This window comes from Trachemys scripta, chromosome 10 (assembly GCF_013100865.1).
Source record: "Trachemys scripta elegans isolate TJP31775 chromosome 10, CAS_Tse_1.0, whole genome shotgun sequence".
Lineage (NCBI taxonomy): Eukaryota > Metazoa > Chordata > Testudines > Emydidae > Trachemys > Trachemys scripta.
The window spans coordinates 51832420-51855899 of record NC_048307.1 but is presented as its reverse complement, the minus strand read 5'-3'; the positions used below and the strand labels follow the sequence as shown (position 1 = coordinate 51855899).

Here is a 23480-nt window from a genome sequence, read left to right as displayed (position 1 = left end):
AGCACTATGATATTTTTCATCTTATTATTTATCCATTTCCTAAATGTTCCTAACGTTCTGATAGCTTTTTTGATTGCTGCTGCACAGAGAGCAGATATCTTTAGAAAACTATCCACGGTGTCTCCAAGATCTCTTCCTTGAGTGATAACAGTTAATTTAGACCCCATCATTTTGTATGTATAATTGGGATTATGTTTTCCCAGTGTGCATTCCTTTGCATTTATCAACACTACCGTTCATCTGCCATTTTGTTGCCCAGTCACCCAGCTTTGTGCAATCCCTTTGTAACTCTTTCACGGTCTGCTTTGGACTTAACTATTTTGAGGAATTTTGTATCGTCTGCAAACTTTGCTTCCTTACTATTTATCCCTTTTTCCAGATCATTTATTAATATGATGAACAGCACTGGTCCCAGTACAGATCCCTGGGAACCCTGCTATTTACCTCTCTCCACTTTGAAAACTGTTTATTCCTACTCCTTCTTTCCTATTTTTTAACCAGTTACTGATACATTAGTGGACCTTCCTTCTTATCCCATGACTCTCTTTGCTTAAGAGCTTCTGGTGAGGGACCTTGTCAAAGGCTTTCTGAAAATCCAAGTATGCTATATTCACTGGATCACCATTGTCCACATGCCCTGACACTGTTAAATAATTCTAATAGTGTGTCGAGGCATGATTTCCCTTTACAAAAGCCGAATTGCCTCTTTCCAACACATTGTATTCACCTCTGTGTCTGATTCTGTTCTTTACTATAGATTACACCAATTTGCCTGCTACTGAAGTCAGGCTTACCGGTCTGGTAATAGCCAGGATCACCTCTGGAGCCTTTTATAAAAATGGGCATCACATTAGCTATCTGCCAGTCATCTGGTACAGAGGCTGATTTAAGCGGTAAGTTACATACCACAGTTAATAGTAATGCAATTTCATATTTGAGTTCTTTCAAAACTCTTGGCGGTCTGGTCCTGGTGACTTATTACTGTTTAACTTATCAATTTGTTCCAAAACTTCCTCTAGGGACCCCTCAATCTGGAATAGTTCCTCAGAATGGCTCAAGTGTGGGAATCTCCCTCACATCTGCAATGAAGACCAATGGAAAGAATTCACTTAGCTTCTCTGCAACAGCCTTATGTTCTTTGAGCGCTCCGTTAGTGCCCAGCATGCCAGGATTGGGTCTTCTTGGAGTCTGGTTGCTTGGGAATGCTAACCTCCATCTAAGGCTAAATATTGGCAGGTGCCCTAGAGACTGAAAGAGGTGCAGCACAGACAGGAGCAATGGAAGCTTCACCAACACTACTCTACTAGTCCACCTAAACTTTGACACTCTCCCCTCCCCAGCATTGAGAAGATATTTCAGTTTCCATTTTCATTCAAATTTTCAGTCTTCCTGAGACTATCAACAATACAAACAAGAAAGCCAATTAGCGTGAAATGCAATGGTGAGTTTTGTGCTGTTGACACTCTTAGCTGGGAACTTGACTGAAACCACCGACTCATTTCACATTGGCCAGAGAACCATGAGCTGATGATGACTTTTATTCATTACTTACCTATGCTGAATTAAATTTTGTGACATTGAAGAGAAAGGCTCCACATCCCACAGTCCCTGTGTGAGCAATCCATTTGCCCACCAGCATTTATTAATGAACCCTAGCAGCAACTATCATGTCTACATTTAATAGATGAATAATAAATTTGTTCTTGAACCTGTGCCACTTCTTCTCCTTGTAAGGCCTCTATTTGCCTGGGTCTGCGCTGTCTGTCACTGTTCCCATGGCCCAGTTTACCATAATCTCCATCTCCCCAGCTAAAGACCTCACCACTTTCTGTCAAAGCCATGGAATGTCCATCAGATCCACAAGAGGTCACTAGCTGTGTTACAACAAAACCTTTAACAAAATGAAAAACAAAATCAGAATAAGTTAGAAATATAAATACAATTATTTTGCATTGTACAAGATAGTCTATAATAACAATGACAAGCCTGTGAATGGAATCCGCTCTGTATATACAAGCCTGTATAAAGTCTTCCTTTTCCTTTAAGATATAACTTATGCTTGAACTGCTGCAATAACAAATATTATGTTATTAATAATTATCTAATTCTACTGTGATAGTCTATTAAGTTAGTTTAGGTGTTCAGTTACATAAATGTATTTCCTTTTTCAGTTCTACTTAAAATGATAAATAATAAGAATTTAAAAACATTAAGTACAGCTTGAATAAATGCATCAAAAGAGACTTTAACATATGGTTTATTTGTTCAAATTAACATGAATATAAGATCTTTATTAAAGAGAGTAAATTATTTTATTCAGTAAATCTGTGTAAAGACTTAGACAATTGTCCTTTTAGTTTTTGAAATGCGAACTTCTGCCTCCTAATAGAACAACTCAAAAAAATTAAGACAATTTTACCTTGAAGTGCTGAAATAACAGTTAACACATGAAGGTCATCAGAATTTCCTTGTCCCAATCTGCCATAACTCCCTTCTCCACAAGCCAAAACTGTACCGTTAGCTTGAATGACAAAAGTACAGTTCTGACCACAAATAACCTGGTTAAAGAAAGAAATTAGTTTTTTTTAACGCAATTACATCACAAACCATGAACCAAAATGTGCTAACTTTGTCTTTATTCATAACCTGAATTGGGACTACAAAGTTGAAAACAACAGGTTTGGGACAACTACCAACATATTTCTTAGTTTAATCACTTTACTGTTACTTAACTTATTCCAAATTTAGCAGAAAAATATGTTTTAAACTAAGGGGGTTTTACCACGTAATCACATTACAATAAAATTCCTTCATTCAGTGTTTTGGGTGAAGCTGGCCCCTGGAGATCTAAAAATGGCACCACACACAAAGAGCTCTCTTCATGATCTAGCTTTTCCCTTTCATTGCAAAACTATTTGGTCTGGTAGAATGTTCTTCAGTGAGATTCTCAATGTATTTCTTGCAGCAATTTGGCTGTCGCATTATCTCACCCCAGCATTACGTTATTTCAGAAAGCAATCTTGCAATATGGATTACACCTCTACCTCGATATAACTCTGTCCTCGGGAGCCAAAAAATCTTATCGCGTTATAGGTGAAACCGCATTATATCTAACTTGCTTTGATCCACCAGCGTGCGCAGCCCCGCTCCCCTGGAGCACTACTTTACTGCGTTATATCCGAATTCGTGTTATATCGGGTCGCGTTATATCAGGATAGATGTGTAGATCAAAACCGTGCAAATATTTTTTTACATTGTACTCACTCTAATCCTCAGAAATGATTTTGCCAGTTTTGAACAGTTTCTTGGTGTGAATTTGGCAAAAACTAGAGCAAACCTAATAAAAATTCTATAACTGGGGAAAAGTACCTTATACATTTCAGGGTATAGCACCGAGTCCAAAAGGGATATTGATAGATATTTTTTAACTAACAACTGAAAATAAGGCAATTAGTGAAGAATTAAATGTAAATCTCTCCTAACACTGTTACCTGTTGAGCCTGTGAGAATGAAGGTGCTGCTACTGGTATCATGACATTTCTACCAGCTTCTGCTAGCTGCCCATGGCGCCCTGCTCCCCATAGATACACATCACATTTGCCACCAAGGTGCCAATCCTATGAAACAGCATAAAGGAGCACTTGAGAATTATATTGATAATTTTAGAATTTTAAATTTAAAATAATCAATTTTACTAACCTCAGGCCTTGATGTTGCCCAGGACATAATCTGCTCATCCATACCATTAATCCATTTACTGTTATCCTAAATGATTAAAAACAGATATATTAGGGTCAGCCCACCACGAGTACATTATTCTTTCAGTTAATAATCTTGATTTCCCTTCAAATAGTCACTTGGAAATGGCAACCCTTTTCCTAGATGAAAAACTATTATCTGGGTCTATTACTGAACAACAAACTGCTTTTGAACATAAATGTAAAATAGTTTTAACTGTGACTAAAGCAAAATTTATGTACAAATTATTTTTATAAATTAATTCATATTCAATATTTCTCATGTAAACTTGAATGTATCATTTTTGTCCTTGGAGTAGACCTATTTTTCTTAATACTGGAATCTAACATTTAATATTGTTACCATAAGAAAAAATTCTGACTCATGAGTGTCTAAAACTACTCATGGTAAAAAGGGTTGCTTTTAACTGTTGCAGTGGAAAACAAGCAAAGTGTGCCACTCAAAATAGGCTAGTAAAGGAAGATGTGACAATGGGTTCAAGAGATGTATAGAAACATAAAATCTGCCATGCACATTTGGACCAACAACCTGCCAAGTCTAATAGCATGCATCTTGCACTGGCATATGCCCAATGCTTCAGAAAAAGGCAAAACCCCATAGTGCTCTTGTACACAGAAGGGAATCCTTCCTGATCACTGTGATAACCTATGTGAGTATTTAAAAATAAAGGACTAAGGTATATGTGAGGTCAATAGGTATATAGCAACGAAAGCAACTAGGAAGACCCATAGTTATGTTTTCCTCAAAGGGCGCCATGCAGCCTTAATTTTGGGAGTACACAAGTGAAAGTATTTATCTGCAAAATTATACAGACTTACTGATAAAATCCAATAAATACAAAGTTTCCACTTTAGGTTCACCTATCATAGCCCATTATATTGGCATTTGGTAGTGCCAATATAGTTAAAGTGTAGGACTACTCTGAAAAAGTACTTTAAAGATGACATAATAGGGTGCCATTGCCTTTCAATGACTCCATATAGAATTTACTCTGTCTGCATGTTAAAAAAAATGAATTAATTGTCAGCCCTGCAAGCTCCCCTTGGAATATCATAGTCAAGGCAAATTCTCACTGGTTTATGTAACAACAATAGAGGTTCTGCAAATGGAACTTTGTTAATTCTGTTGATTTGTAAACCAGAATTAGTCCAGCTCGCTTTTCTCTGTGTCAACTCTGCAGGTTAAGACAATGTAACAAAAACTTACTGTTGTTAGTTAAGCAAGTAAATACGACTGAATACACACAGAAGGAGCAGATCTGCTAAACAGGAAGATACCACTTTCACACTATTACTTCTATTACAAACATTTATATGGCATCAACTGCCACATTTTAGATCAATTAAAATAAAATCTCTGTACTCTCTTGGTATTTCCATTAAATAAAGCATAACAATTTACTTTTTACAAGCTTTTCAATTTTTTCAGCTAATTATTACTAGGGTGACCAGATGTCCCGATTTTATAGGGACAGTCCCGATTTTTGGGTCTTTTTCTTATATAGGCTCCTATTACCCCCCACCCCCGTCCCGATTTTTCACACTTGCTGTCTGGTCACCCTAATTAATTATTATAGATGTTATTGGCACAATATAGTGCATTCTATACATATACTTAATAACTGGCAGAATGCAGTGCATATTACCATTAGAAGTGTAAGCTCATCCTCTGGCACAGGCTCCAGATCTGGAACAGTAAAGGATTCTGGAAACTGTGCTCCTTTGGCCAGAGCTTCAGCAGCTTTTATAGTAGTTGAAAAACATTCTAACCAGGCCCACTCTGTAGGATTCCAAGCTGAGGGATCAGGGAGGCAGTTCTGGTGATGAGGCGGTATTGGTGGATTGCACAAAAGCTGATCGAGGTGAAGCCCCACAGCAAGTGAAGCCAGGCACTGCATATAAGGGCTATGAACAAGCTGATCTCCACAGACCACATGGGGCTAGAGGGAAAAAATGGAAGGTCAACATATGAAGCTAGAGGCATACTTTCATCACTTCAGAAACAGTAATTCTTCAAAGCTCTTTCTGTAGAAAAAAATTTCCCAGAAAAACCCCTTTCCAATAATTTTCATTAATTTCCCTCCCAATAAACCGAGACCATTTGTCAAAGTACCAGACTTTACTCTCAACCAGTATTCGACACAGAAATACTGCAAACATATTAACACGATTTCACTAGCAAATGCACTTCAGCATATTATCAGAAATTACCATTTTTTAAACAAGGTACATCACTCAATATATCACAATATAAAACAAAACTTGTTTATTTCATTTGGTTTTTCTTTCTCTTTTTTTCCCCCCTTTCTTCGTTTTAAGTAGAATACAATACATACTGGAATAATTCTTTAACCTAAACTTCAAATTTACAATAATTTGATGTAATTTATAAACAGTTTAAATAATTCTCTGAAAAGCATACAATAACTTTCTCTTCATTTTCTTTTGCATGTTAAGGAAGACACAAAATCCAGCTTTCAGACATGATTTTGTTTCTCTTTGGTTGGGAAGTTCTGAAGAATGAAAAGCAGAACTGGGGAAGTGAGCATTATTACATGCCTGAACGAAAACAACCTGAAGAAAAGAGGTTACTATGGCATTACAACACATGATGAATAGAGATTGAGAAAACTATTGATGGTGACGGATGCTGTAGCCATAAACTGATGAGGGATCGCATCAGAGTACCAGCAAAATAAAGTACTTGTGACATATCGCTGTGCTCCTAGGCTTAAAGGCCTCAAACGAGTGGACAGAATTTGGATATGTGTTCAGGAAAAGGATAGGTAGCAGACTTAACTGCCCGCTGCATGGAGTGCTGTATTGTACCCAGCTAGAGAGAACTGGATAGGTCTAAATGGAAAAAATGTACCTTGGACTCCAAATTAGGGATGTAAAAGTTTAACTGGTTAACCGATAAGCTTGATGCTTATCAGTTTCTGCTTACTATTAAACTCCACCTGAGCAGAGCCCCAGGGATGGATCCGGCAGTGGAGCCCCAACAAAATGTGGGGGTGCTTCAGCACCCCCCGCACCACTAGCTCCGCGGTTATACATTTAACTGTGTAACTGATAGAATTTTAATTGGTTACACGGTTATTGTTTTTACATTCTTACTCCAAATTGCCTACTGCTAAAAGTAGAGCAGCATCCTAGTTTGTATGGAAACCTGCAATGAGGTTTTGTTATTAAAGGTCATTACAAAAGAAGACTAACTGATTAAAAAAAATGTCAGATACGTTTTGCAGAGTTTCCTATAACTATTCTGGCAGAGATTCTGTAGCAGACAGAAAAAGGACTTTACAAATATGATTCAGACATCTAATCAAATATGTTTTTTTCAAAGTCCACATGTTCTAAAGATAGAGTGTCTTGGTTAGCCATTGTTAAGAACTATATTAGAGTCAAGCCAGAGAAAAGGCGATTAAAGTAAGTGATGAATGTCTTGTAGGATAATGTCTGGTTGCAGTTCAGGAAATCTAAATAGCCTGAATCCAGTATCCATTTTGTCTGGTAATTCAATAACAATCCAGACATTGTTTTGTGTCAACAACAGATGTCATGGGTAGAATAGATCTAGATTTCAGTGTGTAACAATAAATTCTATCTACACTGCCCCCATCATTTATACTGCTCACACTGATGGGAGGACATGACACAGGACTGGCAATAGCAAAAGGATCAGAATCCTTGTTTTTTAGTTAAGGCAGTTAGTTTCTTATTTTTAAAGAGACAAAGCAGAATAGTGTCTCTCTCTTCTATTTGTTTGAGTAGAGATACTTTCTTTCCTCACAACTGGTTTTCTGAAGTATACATAGGATCCTATATCCTTCTTGGTATATCAGTCCCCAACTCAGGAAGGCTAGTTCACAATTTTTATAATTTCAAAAATTCGTTAGGACATTTATTCTATTGACTGCTCAGTAGTGTTAAGGCACACAGTGATTTCTCTGAATTACCTCCAACTATACAACTGAATAAACTGGAGAGAGAGTAAGTAAGGGCATGGAAAGTGCTAACGGAGTAGTTCAGTAGGCAAAAATCACATTATTTGCATCAGGACCATATGTTAATTCCACTGAAAAGATGCAGATATTAATACCAGCACCAGAACTGGGGATCTGAATAAACACTTCCAGAGAAATCTGTAAATTCCTGTATTAAAAAGGAAACACTGGCTATAATTCATAACAAGGACTTGCAAGAGATTTTGTGAAGATTATTTGTATACCAGCCCTTACAGTCATAAAGAAGCTAAAAGAATGAGATCCTGAGTGGATTTTGCACAAAGGAAAAATTATATATATATATATATATGCAATCTCCTAGTCTAATAATTTCTTATTCTAGAGGAGGATGCAAAACAATGGGGACAAGTTTAACACCATGTTTAAGATCATTCAAATTAGGCCTCAAAACGACCATTTTGAAAAAAAAAAAAAACACGTGGATACCACAGAAATTAAAACAAACAAGGGTGAAAAAAGCCTAGCTTCCTGGGGTTTTTTGTTGGTTGGTTGGTTGGTTTTAAGGAACGGGGGGGGAGGGGAGGAGGGGGAGACAGCAACCTGATGAAGCATCAGTTTGAGGCTGCTTTATCCAAGTGCTGCAGTTAAAGCAATATAGCAGTGCGTGTGTAGTGGTGAGGTCAATGTAAGTTAACAAAGCAGAAACTTCTAGGATAGCCGAAACACCTATATAAGGCCACAAGAGACCAGGATCTTGCAGTGGGTGACAAAACAAGAGGAAGATCAGAAACAGCCTGACATCAGGAAAATGTAGTTCTGCTAGAGTACTCAAAAGAGTAACTGTAAATCTGTTGTCCAAAGGTGGGATTGAACCTCAACAAAGATTTCTTGGGTTGACTGTCAAAAGAATAAGACAGCTGTAATTCAAGACAGACATCTCATGTTACAAATGTCAGTATTTGATGTTCTGCATTCAACTATTCTTACCTTTTCATAGGCATACTGTTCCTGAAGCATTATTGGCAAACGTTCCAAGAAAGCCCTCATGCAAGGGGCCACATTTAATCCTAAAACTCCCTGTTGTTTCAGTGCAGTCCTACATGTTGCAAGGACATGATTGGAAGATATCCACTCTGATGTGCAATTCACCACCAACACATCCTGTTCAACAATACAATCACCAGATACATTTTATATATCAGAAATTAAACAAGGGAAACATGCTTATTCAGATCAATCTGACTCCTCTCACTAATTGTCTTCGTCCCAACACTGCTCAACACCTAAAAGTATCAGTGTGAATAAGTAACAATGCTGAGTGGAAAGAAAAATTATGTATCATTATCATCTCTGTATTTATATAACACTTACAATGATTGTTCTTAGACAGCATTATAAAATGGGCTGGTAGCACCTATTATTATTAAGGTTGCCCGATATTTCTCATTATAAAACCATTTTCAGTTTCTTATAACTTTGCTAAACTTTAGATGTTTGAGCTGAAGTTTTCTATGCTGGGTGTCATCCTCAAGCTCAAATTTTTTAAAAAATGTCAACCAAAATGGTTCAGCCATTTTCCAAAAACAAGGCTAGGGAAAACTACATCAAGAACAAATCATGCCCAACCAAACTAATTTCCTTTTTTGACAGGGTTACCAGGCCTAGTGGCTTGGGGAAAGCAGTATATATTGATTTTAGTAAGGTTTTTGACTCAGTCCCACATGACATTTTCATACACAAACTAGGGAAATGTGGTCTAGGTGAAATTAGTATGAAGCAGGTGCACAACTGGATGAAATACTATACTGAAAGTAGTTTCAACAGTTCACTGTCAGACTGGGAGGGTGTATCCAGTAGTACATAAAAACACCCAGCATAGAAAATTTCAGCCCAAATGGTTAAAATTTGGTAAAATTATAAGCCAATGAAAAATGAAGGTTACTCAGCAGTATCACTTACAGGTGAGTAACCTTCATTTCTTCTTCAAATCACCTCAGCATGTTTGATAGTTTGATAAACAGAACTGTCTTCCAAGTAAAGTGGGATGTGGTTTTCTAATTAAACAGTGACTGAAGTACCACTGTACCAAATTGAGCATCTGACCAGAATACATAATGTTTTGTTAATGTAAGATTAAAGCTCCATGTAGCAGCTCTGCAAATTTCTGCAATCGGAATATGCCTAAAGCAGCATGCCATGAAGGCCACCTTTGTCCTTGTGGAATGGGATCTAATCCCCACTGGGACAGGGACAGAGACTAATTTGTAGCTCTCTTCAATGCATTGCCTAAGCCACTTAGATAGTCTTCGTGAAGTAAATGCCTGTCCTTTATTATTTTGTGCATAAGAAAAAAGATCTGGTGACTTTCTAAACTCTTTAGTTATATTTAGATAGAAAGCTAAAGCCCTTTTAGCATCTAGTGTGTGAATCTTTGCTTTACCTCAATGAGCATAGGATCTAGGAAAGAATACTGGCAGATTAACTGATTGGATGGGATGAAAATCGGTTACCATCTAGAATAAGAATTACAGGTAGAGGTGGAAAAATCACTTTGTCCTTGTAAAAAAATAATGAGAAGTGGGATCGGCCATCATGGCCTGAAGTTTGTTTACTTATTCTTCTGGCAGATGTTATGCCTATAACAAATGTTGTTTAGATTAACAGGTAAAACCGTGAACATTTATTCAGATGCTCAAAGGAAATCTTTATAAACTGAGTAAGGACTAGATAAAGTTCCCATGATGAAGGTGTATCTTTGATTGATGGATAGATGTTCACTAGACCTAAACCCTAGTCTCGAAGATATTTTGGGGTGGATCTTTCTCAGTCTCTCCTTTGAAGCTGTTCTATTTTGCATAAGTAATTAGTCATTAGGCCAGAGAGAGCAAGAAAGAATGACTCTATAGACTGGTGATTAGAGGACTCACTTGGGAAGTGGTAGACTCAAGTTCATGTCCCTGTTACAATTACTATTTAATTATTTATACATAGTGGAACAGCTTCAACAACAGAGAGCCCCCCACCATATCATCTCATAGTCCAGTGGGTAGGGCACTCTCCTGCAATGTGGAAGACCCTAGTTCAAATCCACATTAGCCAGAGGGGGGAATTTACTTCGGGTCTCCCACATCCCAGGTAAGTGTTCTAAGCACTGGGTTAAAGATCAAAAGGGATGAACCACTACTTCCTCATTTTGTGACTGGTGCCTCAGTCCTGGAAAAATCAAAAAATTTTTTATAAGAACAATTTGGCAAATTCATGTAAAATTCACAAATAGTTTTGGCTAACTGAAAAATGCATTTTTCAAATTTCACTACAGGCCAAAAAGAAAAACTCACCCAGTTCTATTTGCAATAGGACTGTGAAGAAAGGTACTGTACAATGCTAAATTCTACATTTTCAATCTGAACACAAAGACTATTTTAACCTTCTGAAGCAGATATTTCTTCTAAGACAGACACATTTCACATCTCTCCCATAAAAAAAGGTGACATTTCTCACACACTATATATTTCAGAATGACAAAGCAGTCACCTGGGTGCATATTTTTTAAATTAATTAATTGCCCCATTTCTCTCTTTCTCATACACGAAGTCTGAAATCTAAACTAAGTTTTTAAACTCTTTTTTAAAGATAAGATGGCAGTTGAGAGTCAAAACAATGTATTCTGCATGTAAATAGACAAACTATGTACAGCAGAATTTTAATTACTCAAGCTCCTTTAATTGACAGCAAATATATGTGGATAACATGGACTAAGCAGAACAGGGAGAGAAATATGCTAGCACAGGGGTCGGCAACCTAGAGCACGCATGCCAAACACGGCACGCGAGGCGATTTTGAGTGGTACGCAGCTCCCTGCCGCGGTCCTGGCCCCCAGCCCCACTCAGCCCCCCTGCCCACCGCTCTCCCCTGCGGGGACAGGAGGCAGAAACTTGGTTCTGCGGCAGCCAAGCTTTCCCCCTCCCCCGCTTTTTCCCCAGTGTGGTGCTTTCCTGCCCCTCCTCCTCTCCTTCCCTGCGCCAATCAGCTGATGGCCCTAGCGAGGGGGAGGGGGAAGAGCGGCAGCATGCACACAGGTCCGTAGAGGAGACAGAGAGAGGTAGGGACGGAGCCTGGGGGAAGGGGGTGGAACAGGGCATATCCCTTCCAGCCCCCTGTCCTGAGCTGCTCAGGGCAGGGGGCTGGGAGCACCCCCACGAGCCGAGCACCCCAGCCCTCTACCCTGACCCCCACACACTCAGCCTTCTGCCCTGCACGCCCCACCCCTCTGCCCTGAACCCCCTCACCCCAACACACACCCAGCCTTCTGCCCTGCACCCCCACAGCCCCATCCCTCTGCCCTGCCCCCCCCCAGGCTCCCAGCCCTCTGCCCTGACTCTTGAACCCCCCCCACACACCCAGCCTTCTGCCCTGAACCCCCACACCCCAACACACACCCAGCTTTCTGCCCTGCACCCCCCCCACACCCCCAGCCTTCTGCCCTGCACCCCCCACAGCCCTCTGACCTGACCCTTGAACCCCCCACATCCCCAGCCTTCTGCCCTGATCCCTGAATCCCCCCCCACACACCCCAGCCCTCTGCTCTGAACCCCCTCCCCCTGCCCTCTGCCCTGACCCCTGAAACAACCCCCCCCCCAGGTCTGGGGTCCCGGCCGCAGGCCCTGCTCAGCCCGCTGCTGGCCTAGGTGAACAGAACCCCAGGCTGAAAGCAAGCTGAGCAGGCTGGTGGCATAAGATCAGCATTTTAATTTAATTTTAAATGACACTTCTTAAACATTTTGAAAACCTTGTTTACTTTACATACAATAGTTTAGTTATATAATATAGACTTATAAAAAGAGACCTTCTAAAAACGTTAAAATGTATTACCGGCACACGAAACCTTAAATTAGAGTGAATAAATGAAGACTCGGCACACCACTTCTGAAAGGTTGACGATCCCTGTGCTAGCAGTTTGTTAGAAAGAAATGTTTGGGTAAATGGGCTTCTTTTTGTAATAAGAACCTTCCCTTACTGCTCACAAATTTAACTCAAAAGAACAGTACTTTAATATACAATAATACCTTTGATCTATTTGAGCAAGCAGCTACTCCAACATCAGGGATCCATACTGCAGTCTGAATAGCTCCAGAACCGATCACAACACTTTGTAATACAGAGCCATCCTAAACCAAGAAATCTTTTAATCAATACACATATTTATTTAAACATGTGAATTTATCATCCTGTAGTACCGTAAACACCCCCAAACATTTCAATTAATGATTATTTAAAGTATTTTAAACCCCTTGAACTAAAATTCCTACACGATAGTCAGAAAGGCATATGCATTTTCCAAAAGATATTACTAAAAGTTAAAATTAACATTGATATAACATCTTCAAAGTGTTTTACACAGTCTCAACAGCCTGTGAAGAAGGCAAGTATTACTCCCTTTTTTCAGAGGGGAGAAACAAAAGCATAAACTGGCTAAGGACCTGAGGTCATAAATGACCTGACCAGGCACATAATTAATCAGTTGCAGAGCCAGGATTAGAATTTAGGTATTTATTCCCAAATCTTGTATTCATTATTCTTGACTACGCTTCCTCTAATTTTTATAAAGTATTTATCAAAGAAAACTATGAAGACATAAAATTATCCTTTTACTTCTGATCTTAAACGTACCTATTTCAACAAACTTTAAGAAATATAACTAAGATTTTATCACGGTTATTTGTAGTAAAAGTCACGGACAGGTAATAAACAAAAATTCACAGAAGCCCTTGACCATCCGTGACTTTTACTAAAAATAATGTGGGGGGAGAGCTGACGGGGGGATGACTGAAGACCAAGTGTGGGAGAGGAGAGCCCAAGCTGCAAGGGCTAACTGTTCCGGATGTCCCCACTGCCTGTGGCGGCTGGGATCTCCGGGTGCCACCGCCACTCTAGAATCCATGAATTCTGTGACATCCATGACATAATCTTTGGGTAATCTTTAATATAACTCAAAGACAACCTTACCCGTAAAGACCAAATGTTCATGAGCCCACCGAGCCCACCAGACACTAATACCAGTCCATCAGAGCTGAAGGCCACAGTCCGAACAGGAGTAATATGTCCTCTCAGCTGATAAATGCACTTGGCATCCACTGCTTTTCTGTATCCATCCTGCAAATTATTTCATCATTATGACATACCCTGGACTACATACATAGAAAATTGTGAATAGAAAAGTGTTTCAGATTTAGACTTCTTTGCAACCAGTGTATAGATTTTCTTGGTACAACTACTTTTATTTTAATCAAGGAAAGAAGACTAAGGCACCATAAAAAAGGCCTTATGGAAGCATTCAAGCTGATACAACAGACTATGAGCACCTACAGTGACGATGAACTCTAAGTAAATATGCATTTAGATATATTTACTTAATAGACCTTAGTTTTATTTGTAATTATTTTAGTCATGTTTTATAAGGATGCCATTAACTTATTACCATCTATATTTTCCTCTTCAAAATACCATAAGCATTCAAGACCACATTACGGCTGGATCTTACCATTTTAAAGAACATTTTAGTTAAAATTAAGTCAAGTCAAATTTATATACTAAGAAACTTCCAATATTATTTTAGTTTTCTCTTTTGGAAATAACTGCATAATTTTAAAAGAACTAGATAGCATTACCAAATTTTAGCCAAGATCAATAGCTCTTGCAAATAAGTTGTTTTTAAACCTTGACCTCCCATTTAGAGTCATAGACCTTAATACCATAATGGACCACCAGATCATCTAGTCTGACTTCCTGTATGTAACAACAGGCCACTGACAGCACCCAGCACCCACACTAAACTCAACATCCAAAATTAGAGCAAGAATTACAACCCACAGGAAATAATACTATAAGGCAGAGAATAGGAGGGACCAAGGTGCACCAATGCCCAAAGTACCTGCAATGGCAAGGATTAAGGGAAGTATACCCAGATAATCCTGGCAAGTGACCTGTACTCTAATGCTACAGAGGAGGGCGAATCCCCTCCAAGGTCACTGCCAATGAACCTGGGGGAAAATTCCTGAGCATGTGAGCAAGACCCTGAGCATGTGAGCAAGAATCATTTCCTGCCTTGGAAACACCTGCATGTGTGTAAGTACAGACAAATTAAAATAAATGTAACTTTTTTAAACTAAATGGTTTTCAAATATTTCCCTCTTCTCCATCTTCACCCATGTAGATATTTAAATATTTTGCTCCCATCCTTTCCTATAATCGTAGAGAAAACCATGGATACAATCAGGTTAAGATTTCTTAACATCTGCTCAACTGTCTTTACCTTGCCACTTGTTTCCTGTTCCCACCATCCTTCTGCACTACTTGAGTTGGACTGCAACATGATCAGCATATCCTGGGGAACACTCCAAACACACACTAAGCCATTCTGGCATCCTCTGAAGGAAGTTAGAATAAATCACATGAAAATAAAGTAAAATTGTTAACATACAGCACCAATCAACAAATATTCTAAAAGTATGTCAGTCTGTTATGATATACATTTAGAGCAAGGTGATTAAGAAAGATAATCTGCTTAAAAACAAAGTCCAAGGGCAGCAGATAATTTTTTAAAAGTTGAATACAGATTTAGGAGTAATACTCACTAAAAAAGTGCATTTTTTCTTTAACTCTTTCTTAATATTAAATTTTGCCAAAACTATTTTGTCAGCACCACTATGTTTAAAAGGAAGTTAGTGAAACAGTATCTCCAATACAAAAGGAAAGCTGAGGCAGACTGGAAAAAGGAAAAACTTGTTTTTCATTGTACTGTTTGAAATTTTACTATATTCTTTAATTCACGTATTTTTAAATAAAATATGCATATTGACAGTGATTTTTTTTTATTTCTACTCAAAATATTTAGGAATATTCTCCATAGGTTTTCACCCTATTTTTCACATTAAATATTTTCATATTTGACCTAATATTCCCTTGCAATCATTGTGCCATCAGAATGTATAGGTCCCAGGTATATTTATCAGCACAGGAAGTATTTGCAACTATGGACATAACTGGCACATTTCACAACAATGATTAGTTGATGTTTCCAATAACATGCAAACATACCACATTACGTTTTCATTGTGACAAATTCAAGTTAAATTAACTAAGATCAGCCCTGGTCAGTACTTGGCGCAGAACTCTCCAGAGAAAAGCCTAGGTGGAGGGGAAAATCTGTTGGTGATTCAGTAACGGGCACTTTTTGTATTTAAGTCAGTGCTGAACCAGTGTTCTACAATGCCCACAATGAACAGCTTGTTGAATTTTGTTTGTTTGTTTTTTGTTTAGGATGAAAGATGCTACATATACAGTTGATATAAGTATTAATACAAAGACTACACAGGAAGTATTAAAGCAAAAACTTTAACATACGTAGCCAGTAACAACTGCAGCTTGGGTCCTTTCCCTGGAAGGTTGCACCAGGTAATACTATTCACAATAGCTGGATGGGAGAGTGAATGCAAACGTCTCCAGCATCCCCCCATATATCTCCAGAGTTTCACCGTTTCTTCTTTGGCACATGTCATGAGAATCTTACCAGTTGGATCCCACTTCACACTAACAATGGTGTCCTAAAGGATTCAAACAAATAAACAAAAAGATTACAACATTCAGTGTCTTCATAATGTGACTTACGAATACGAACATCACACATACAAAACTAAACTTCCTTCCAGCACAAAAGTATTAAGCACTTGAACTTCATATACATCATCATATAAACTACAAAAAAGGAACTATGTTGATGATTTGATGCAGCAATTTATAACACAAATGAAGTCAGACCTGGTGGTTATCACAGTTCTACGAGTGCGAGAAAAAGAACGGTTACTCACCTCATAACTGCTGTTCTTTGAGATGTGTTATTCATGTCCATTCCAATCAGGTGTGTGCGCGAGCACGTCCACAGTAGCCGGAAGATTTCCCCCCTAGCAGCATCCGTGGGGTTGGCCTGAGTGTCCCCTGGAGTTGCACCTTCATGGAGCCCAATAAAGGGCCCTGCCAACCTGCCACCCCTTAGTTCCTTCTTCTCAGCTACTGCAACAGAGGGGTAGGAGGGTGGGTATGGGAATGGACATGAACACCACATCTGGAAGAACAACAGTTACGAGATGTTGAGTAACCATCTTTTCTTCTTTGAGTGCTTGTTCATGTCAATTCCAATCAGGTGACTGACAAGCCCAAGATCAGGAGGTGGGGTCGGAGTTGTCCACTAACTAGAGTACTGTTTGTCCGAAGGCCACATCATCTCTGGCCTGCTGGGTAATTGCATAGTGTGTCGTGAACGTATGAATGGAGGACGATGTACCCACTCTGCAGATTTCCTGAGTGGGAACCTGAGCCAGGAACGCTGTTGATGAAGCCTGCACTCTGGTGGAGTGCGCAGTGATTGGAGGTGCAGGAACCCCCGCCAGGTTGTGGCACTCACGAATGCAGGACGTGATCCATGACGAAATGCATTGTGACGACACAGGCAGACCTTCCATTCTGTCCGCCACTGCCACGAATAACTGGATCGACTTTCTGAACGGCTTCGTTCTCTCGATGTAGAAGGCTAGCGCTCTACGGACATCCAGTGAGTGAAGTCTCTGCTCCCTGCAGCTGGAATGCGGCTTAGGGTAGAGTATCAGGAGGAAGATGTCGCGGTTAATGTGAAACTGCGATACAACCTTCGGCAGGAAAGCAGGATGAGGTCTGAGCTAAACCTTGTCCTTATAGAACACGGTGTAAGGGGCTCCGATATTAGGGCTTTACGTTCAGATACCCTTCTGGCCGAGGTTATCGCCACCAGGAATGCCACTTTGTAAGAGAGATAGAGCAGGGAGCATGACACCAAGGGTTAAAAGGGCGGTCCCATGAGTCTAGGAAGAACCAGGTTGAGGTCCCAAGCCAGGACAGGCTGCCAGATATGAGGGCCTGTCGAGACCTTTTAGAAACCAGTTGACCAAAGACAAAGTTAGCAAAGACAGAGCGGCCCTCCGCACCCGGGTGGAAGGCTGAGATGGTGGCCAAGTGAACCCTTATTGACGACACTGAAAGCCCCTGCTGCTTCAAATGGAGGAGGTAGTTCAGAACAAACAGCACTGAGGCTAGCATCGGGAACGAATGCCACTGTACCGACCAGACTGAAAATCTCTTCCGCTTGGCAAGGTAGGTAGCTCTCGGAGAAGGTTTCCTGCTGCCAAAGAGGACTTGTCTAACCTGGTCTGAACAGGAAAGCTCCACAGGGTTCAACCACAGAGCGGCCACACCGCAAGGTGCAGCGACCCGAGGTTCGGATGTTGGAGACGACCGTGGTCTTGTGTCAGAAGGTCCGGGAAGAGTGGCAGGGTGACTGGAGCGTCCACGGACATGTCTAGGAGAGTTGTGTACCAGGCCGGGCCAGGCTGGAGCTATTAATATGACCTGAGCTCGTTCCCTTTGGATCTTGAGGAGTACCTTGCAAATGAGCGGTATGGGCAGAAAGGCGTTTAGGAGACAACCTCCCCATAGGAGGAGGAAGGCGTCCGCGCTGGAGCCCAGCCACACCCAGGCTGTGATTTTTGAAGGAGCAGAACTGCTGGCACTTCCTGTTGCGTCACGTGGCAAATAGGTCTATCTGGGGAAATCCCCACCTCTGAAAGACTAAATTTGTGACATCCGGGCAAAGGGACCACTCATGGCCGTGAAAGGATCTGCTGAGGTAGTCTGCCAACTCATTCTATACTCCGGGAAGGCACAATGCTTGTAGGTGTATTGAATGTTCTACACAGAAGTACCACAGCCTGAGGGCTTCCTGGCACAGGGGGAGAGGAGTGTGCACCCCCTTGTTTGTTGATATAGGGCATTGTCGTGGTGTTGTCCGTCATAACTGATACACATTGTCCCGTTAAGTATGCCAGACACAGTGCTCTCATCTCTCTGACATTGAGGTGGAGAGCCAGATCTGCCTGAGACCAGAGACCCTGAGACCCTGAGACCTGTGGTCTCCTAGATGTGCTCCCTCAGCCCAAGGCTGATGCGTCTGTCACTAGCGAAAGAGATGACTGTGGACTGGCGAAGAGGACCCCTGAGCACACCTCCTGAGGGTTGAGCCATCACAGGAGGGAGTCAAGGACCGGACGAGGCAGGGTCACGATACTGTCCAAGCTGTCTTGGGCTAGTCAATGTTACCCATGACTGGAGCAGTCAGAGCCTGAGTCTGGCATGCTTCATCTTGTAGGTACAGGCAGCCATGTGTCCCAGAAGCTTCAGGCAGTTTTTTGCTGTGGTGGTGGGAAATTGTCTGAGACCTCGAATGATACCGGCCAGGGCCTGGAACCTCGATTCCGGCAGGTATGCCATGGCTTGGGTTGAGTCCAGTACTGCCCCTATAAACTATCCTCTGAATAGGGCACAGAGTCAATTTTGCTTCGTTTAGAAGGAGACCCAGGTTGTCAAAGGTGGCTCTGATGAATTTGATTTGAGATTCTACTTGGGTCCTGAAGCGACCCGTGACCAACCAGTCACTGAGTTATGGAAACACCTGTACCTGGTGCCTGCGCAGGAACACAGCGACGACTGCCATGCACTTGGTGAAGACTTGAGATGCTGCTGACAGACCGAACGGAAGAACTGTAAATTGGTAGTGGGCACTGTTCACCACAAACCTGAGGTACTTCCTGTGGGGCTGAGTGATTGCAATATGAATATAAGCATCCTTCAAGTCGAGGGTGGCATACAAATCTGCTGGATCCAGTGAAGGGATGACGGAGGCAAATGAGACCATGCGGAACCTGAGTTTCTTTACAAACTTGTTGAGTTCTCGCAGGTTCAGGATGGGCTTGAGGCCACCTTTGGCTTTCGGTATTAGGAAATACCAGGAATAAAAGCCCTCGCCCCTGTGCTCCTGAGGAACCTCCTCCACTGCCCCTAACGATAGGAGCGACTGCTCCTGGATAAGGAGTTGCTCGTGAGAAGCGTCCCTGACGAGGGACAGGGAAGGGAAGTGGAAGTGGAAGGGCAGGAGGGCACAGAATTGGATGAAGTATCCCCTCTCTACCGTGAGGAGCACCCAGCAGTCTGAGGTGATATGGGACTATGCACGGTAGAAAGGGGATAGTCGGGACGAGAAGGTAAGGCGGGGTGGATCCAGTCTTTGGTGTGGTACACAGTCCTTGACTGTGCCTTCAAAAGACCAGTTTGGGCCCTGAAGGTGGCTTGGGTTGTCCCGAGCCCGGCCAGAGGGTTGACACGGCCTTCTCCTGCCAGTCCTATTTCTCCTTCAGGACCCTTCCTGGCGGTTCTGGCAACAGAACCGCTGAGAACATTGTGGATGGAAGTGTCTCTGCTGCACTGACGGTGTATAGAGGCCCAGGGACCTGAGGGTGGTTCTGGAGTCCTTTAGGCTGTTTAACCTCTTGTCCATTTTCTCAGAAAAAAAGAGTCTGACCCTCAAAAGGCGGGTCTTGTATGTTATGCCGGACCTTATAGGGGAGACCAGAAACCTGGAGCCATGAGCCCCTTCTCATGGCTACTCCTGTGGCCATAACCCTGGTTGCAGCACAACCCATCAAGTGCTGCCTGCAGGGACGCCCTGGAGATCAGTCTTCCCTCCTCGACCAAAGCTGAAAATTTGGCACGGGAATCCGAGGAACTCCATGAATTTAGCCATCGCCAAACAGGCATTGTAGGAGTACCTGCTGATGATAGCCTGCTGGTTAGACATTCAGAGTTGTAGTCCCCATATTGAGAACACCTTTCGCCCGAATAGGTCTAATGTTTTAGCATCCCTATTCTTGGGAGAAGGGCCCTGAAAGCCTTGCCTCTCCTGCTGATTAGCAGCGTCCACCACCAAAGATTCAGGCTGGGGGTGGGAATATAGATGTTCATAACCCCTGGAGGGCACAAAGTACCGGCGTTTGTTACGCTTGGCAGTGAGTGGCAGCGAGGCAGGGGTCTGCCACAAGGTCTTAGTCATGTCCGTAATTGTCTTTATAAATGGTAAGGGTGCGAGGGGGCCAGGAAGGGCACGAGGGGGCCAGGATATCAGCCATAGGGCCTGCATCATCTACCACTTCCTCTGCCTTAATGCCCAGAAACTGGGCAAACCGGCACAGCAACCGCTGCAAGTCTTCCAGAGCTGGGGCTACGGAAGTGCCCGCCTGTGCCTCATCTGGTGAAGAGGAGGAGGCGGCCACCCTCTACCCTCCCCACCTGAGGGATCTCATGACCCTGGGGGAGACTGTGGTCGGTTGGCCCAGTCCTGCGAAGAGCACGGATATTGGTGCCAATGTCGGGTCCCGTGCCAGTGCTGGTATAGATACCTAGGGTAGCATCTGCATTAGGGTCTTCATGGAAGCAGTCACAGCTGCTGTTGATGACAATGTCGGTGCCAGTGCCATCGTCGGTGCCGAAGGTGCAGCCGGCACCATAGCAGCAATCTGAGCCACTGACGCCCCTGGTGCCGAAGGCTTGTCGAGGGCGGCGCCACGGTTGGTGCTGATGTTGGTGATGGTGCCGTGGCCGCCGGCGTTAATTCTGGAAGTAATGGCTCAGTCGCTGGTCGTGGCGGAACAAATGTTGCGGACACCACTGATGCAGCTCCCGAGTGGGATCCTTGGCTCCGACCCTGGGCTTGATGGAAAGCCCACGGAGTCCAAAAGGGCCACTGAGCTGGGTTCTGCCATTGTGAGGGCCACTGCATTGGCATCTTGAGCTGGACCTTCTGCTCCTGCTATAGTCAGAGCAGTACGAGTTCAACTCCGACTCTGATGTTTCAGAATAGGAGGACCAGAGTGGCGCTGCACCTCTTGACATAGAGCGTTGGGAGCCTGGGGACCTACTGCACTCCCTGGATGGAGGCGTTGGCTTCTGGGGGGAGGGTGCCAAGGTGATAGGGATCAGCGTGACATCATCGCCGGCTTTCCCTTTGACTGAACGGGGTGCCAGAATGGAGCCTGCAGTGCTGGTGCATCTTCCTGCCTTGGGGACGAGAACGGCACCGTGAGTCTCAGGCCTGGTCTACACTGGGAGGGGGCTGGGGGGGGGAGAAATCGATCTAAGTTATGCAACTTCAACTACGTGAATAATGCAGCTGAAGTTGACGTAATTAGATCGACTTATGTTGGTGTCTCCACTGCGGTGAGTCAACTGCTGCCTCTCCCCCGTCGACTCCGCCTGTGCCTCTCGCAGCGGTGGAGTACAGGAGTCGATGGGAGAGCGCTCGGGAGTCAATTTATCGTGTCTAAACTAGACGCAATCAATCGACCCCTGCTGGATCGATCGCTGCCGGCCGATTCGGCAGGTAGTGTAGACATACCCTCAGCAGGTCCTGCGCCGTCTCAAAAGCCTCTGGGGTGGACAGGAGTGGCAGATGCTCCAAGGGATTTGGTGAGCGCGGCGAGCCCGGACTCTACTGCCTCACTTCGGCAGGAATTGACATAGCTCCACTCTGAGCCTCGGAGCCATGGCCCAACCGAAGTGCCACTGATGGCTGGTCCCTGGATTTTGCTGAGGCGGATCAGCCTCTTTCTGTCTTCTTCTTCTTCTTCTGGGCCAGTGATTCGGACCAGTGCTGAAGGCTGGAGTGTCCCCGAGAGGCTCCATGACGGTGCTGAACCTCCTTGGCGGTGTCTCTCTTTGACTGAAAACAGAGTCATAGCGCTCCGCGCCAAAGACGACACACTGGGAGGAGGACTTTAAGCCACTGTTCCCTCTCCTTAAGAGTTCTCAGTCAGAATTCCTGACAGATTTTGCAGCGGTCTTTTTGGTGACCCTCGCCCAGACACCATAAACAGGAAGTGTGTGTGTGGGGGGGTCACTTTTAGGCATGGGCTTTGTGCAGTCCTGGCAAGTCTTGAAGCCCGGGGATCGTGGCATGCCGCAGTGATAAATAAGGTGGGGGGGAGGAAAATGGGGAGGATCCCCCCATAACCGAAACTTTTAAATGAACTAACTACTCTGTACTAACCAACTAGAACTAACTATCTACAACAAAAACAAAGTACTGCTACGCTGCTTGCCGAAGCAAGAACAAGGGGAAGTTCCAGATACCGTCACTGGTGGTAAGAAGGAACTGAGGGGGTGGTGGGTCGGCAGGGCCCTTTATTGGGTGCCATGAAGGCGCGACTCCCTAGGGGGCGCCGAGACCGACCCAACAGATGCTGCTAGGGGAAAAATCTTTCTGGCTACTGTGCACATGCGCGCACGCATACCTGATTGGAATTGACATGAACAAGCACTCGAAGAAGAACAAAAGTTTCATGAAAACAGGATAATTACTAATAATAAAGAAAATGGGGAAAGATTCATAGAAAGTACACGATAAGCAGAATTCTCTTTCTACAAAATGCTTTTCAAAGTATCCTGCGAGGCTTTACACAATTTTTTAGCTATGGAGTTGTAATATGAAATTACTCCAGGGACACTTAAAATACTTACCTGAATCTGTAGATAACGCTGCTCTACAGCCAAAATGCTTCTGAAATAAATGTAGTCAAACTTTACTAATTCTGGGTCACAGAGAACGAAAATGATGCTTAAAATTGTTGATTGGCTCTAGTTTTCAAGATAGGCTATTGGGTCAGTATATACGACCCTTGACTTGGGAATGGCGGAGGATAAGTGAGTTATAAAGGGAAGGGATCTCAATTTAAACCAGAAATGACTAAAATACATCTTTGACTGGATCTATGAATAAATCTATGACTGGGTTTGGACAGTACTTGCTTTTTAGGCAAAACAATGAATGATGCAATCTGAA

At 42.7% G+C, this 23480-nt stretch overlaps 1 protein-coding gene across 7 annotated transcripts in view; it reads right to left on the bottom strand.

Annotated features, from left to right (window-relative positions):
- Window positions 1-23480, bottom strand: part of HERC1 (HECT and RLD domain containing E3 ubiquitin protein ligase family member 1) — a 206680-nt gene that overhangs the window by 15128 nt on the left and 168072 nt on the right. For all 7 annotated transcript variants that reach the window (XM_034783387.1, XM_034783388.1, XM_034783390.1 and 4 more), the window contains 10 exons: window positions 16130-16329; window positions 15039-15153; window positions 13733-13879; window positions 12793-12894; window positions 8714-8887; window positions 5405-5698; window positions 3700-3765; window positions 3492-3617; window positions 2420-2558; window positions 1710-1891 (listed from right to left, as the gene is read on the bottom strand). In XM_034783387.1, the coding sequence (XP_034639278.1) occupies window positions 1710-1891; window positions 2420-2558; window positions 3492-3617; window positions 3700-3765; window positions 5405-5698; window positions 8714-8887; window positions 12793-12894; window positions 13733-13879; window positions 15039-15153; window positions 16130-16329 (1545 nt within the window). The remainder of the gene's footprint in view (window positions 1-1709; window positions 1892-2419; window positions 2559-3491; window positions 3618-3699; window positions 3766-5404; window positions 5699-8713; window positions 8888-12792; window positions 12895-13732; window positions 13880-15038; window positions 15154-16129; window positions 16330-23480) is intronic.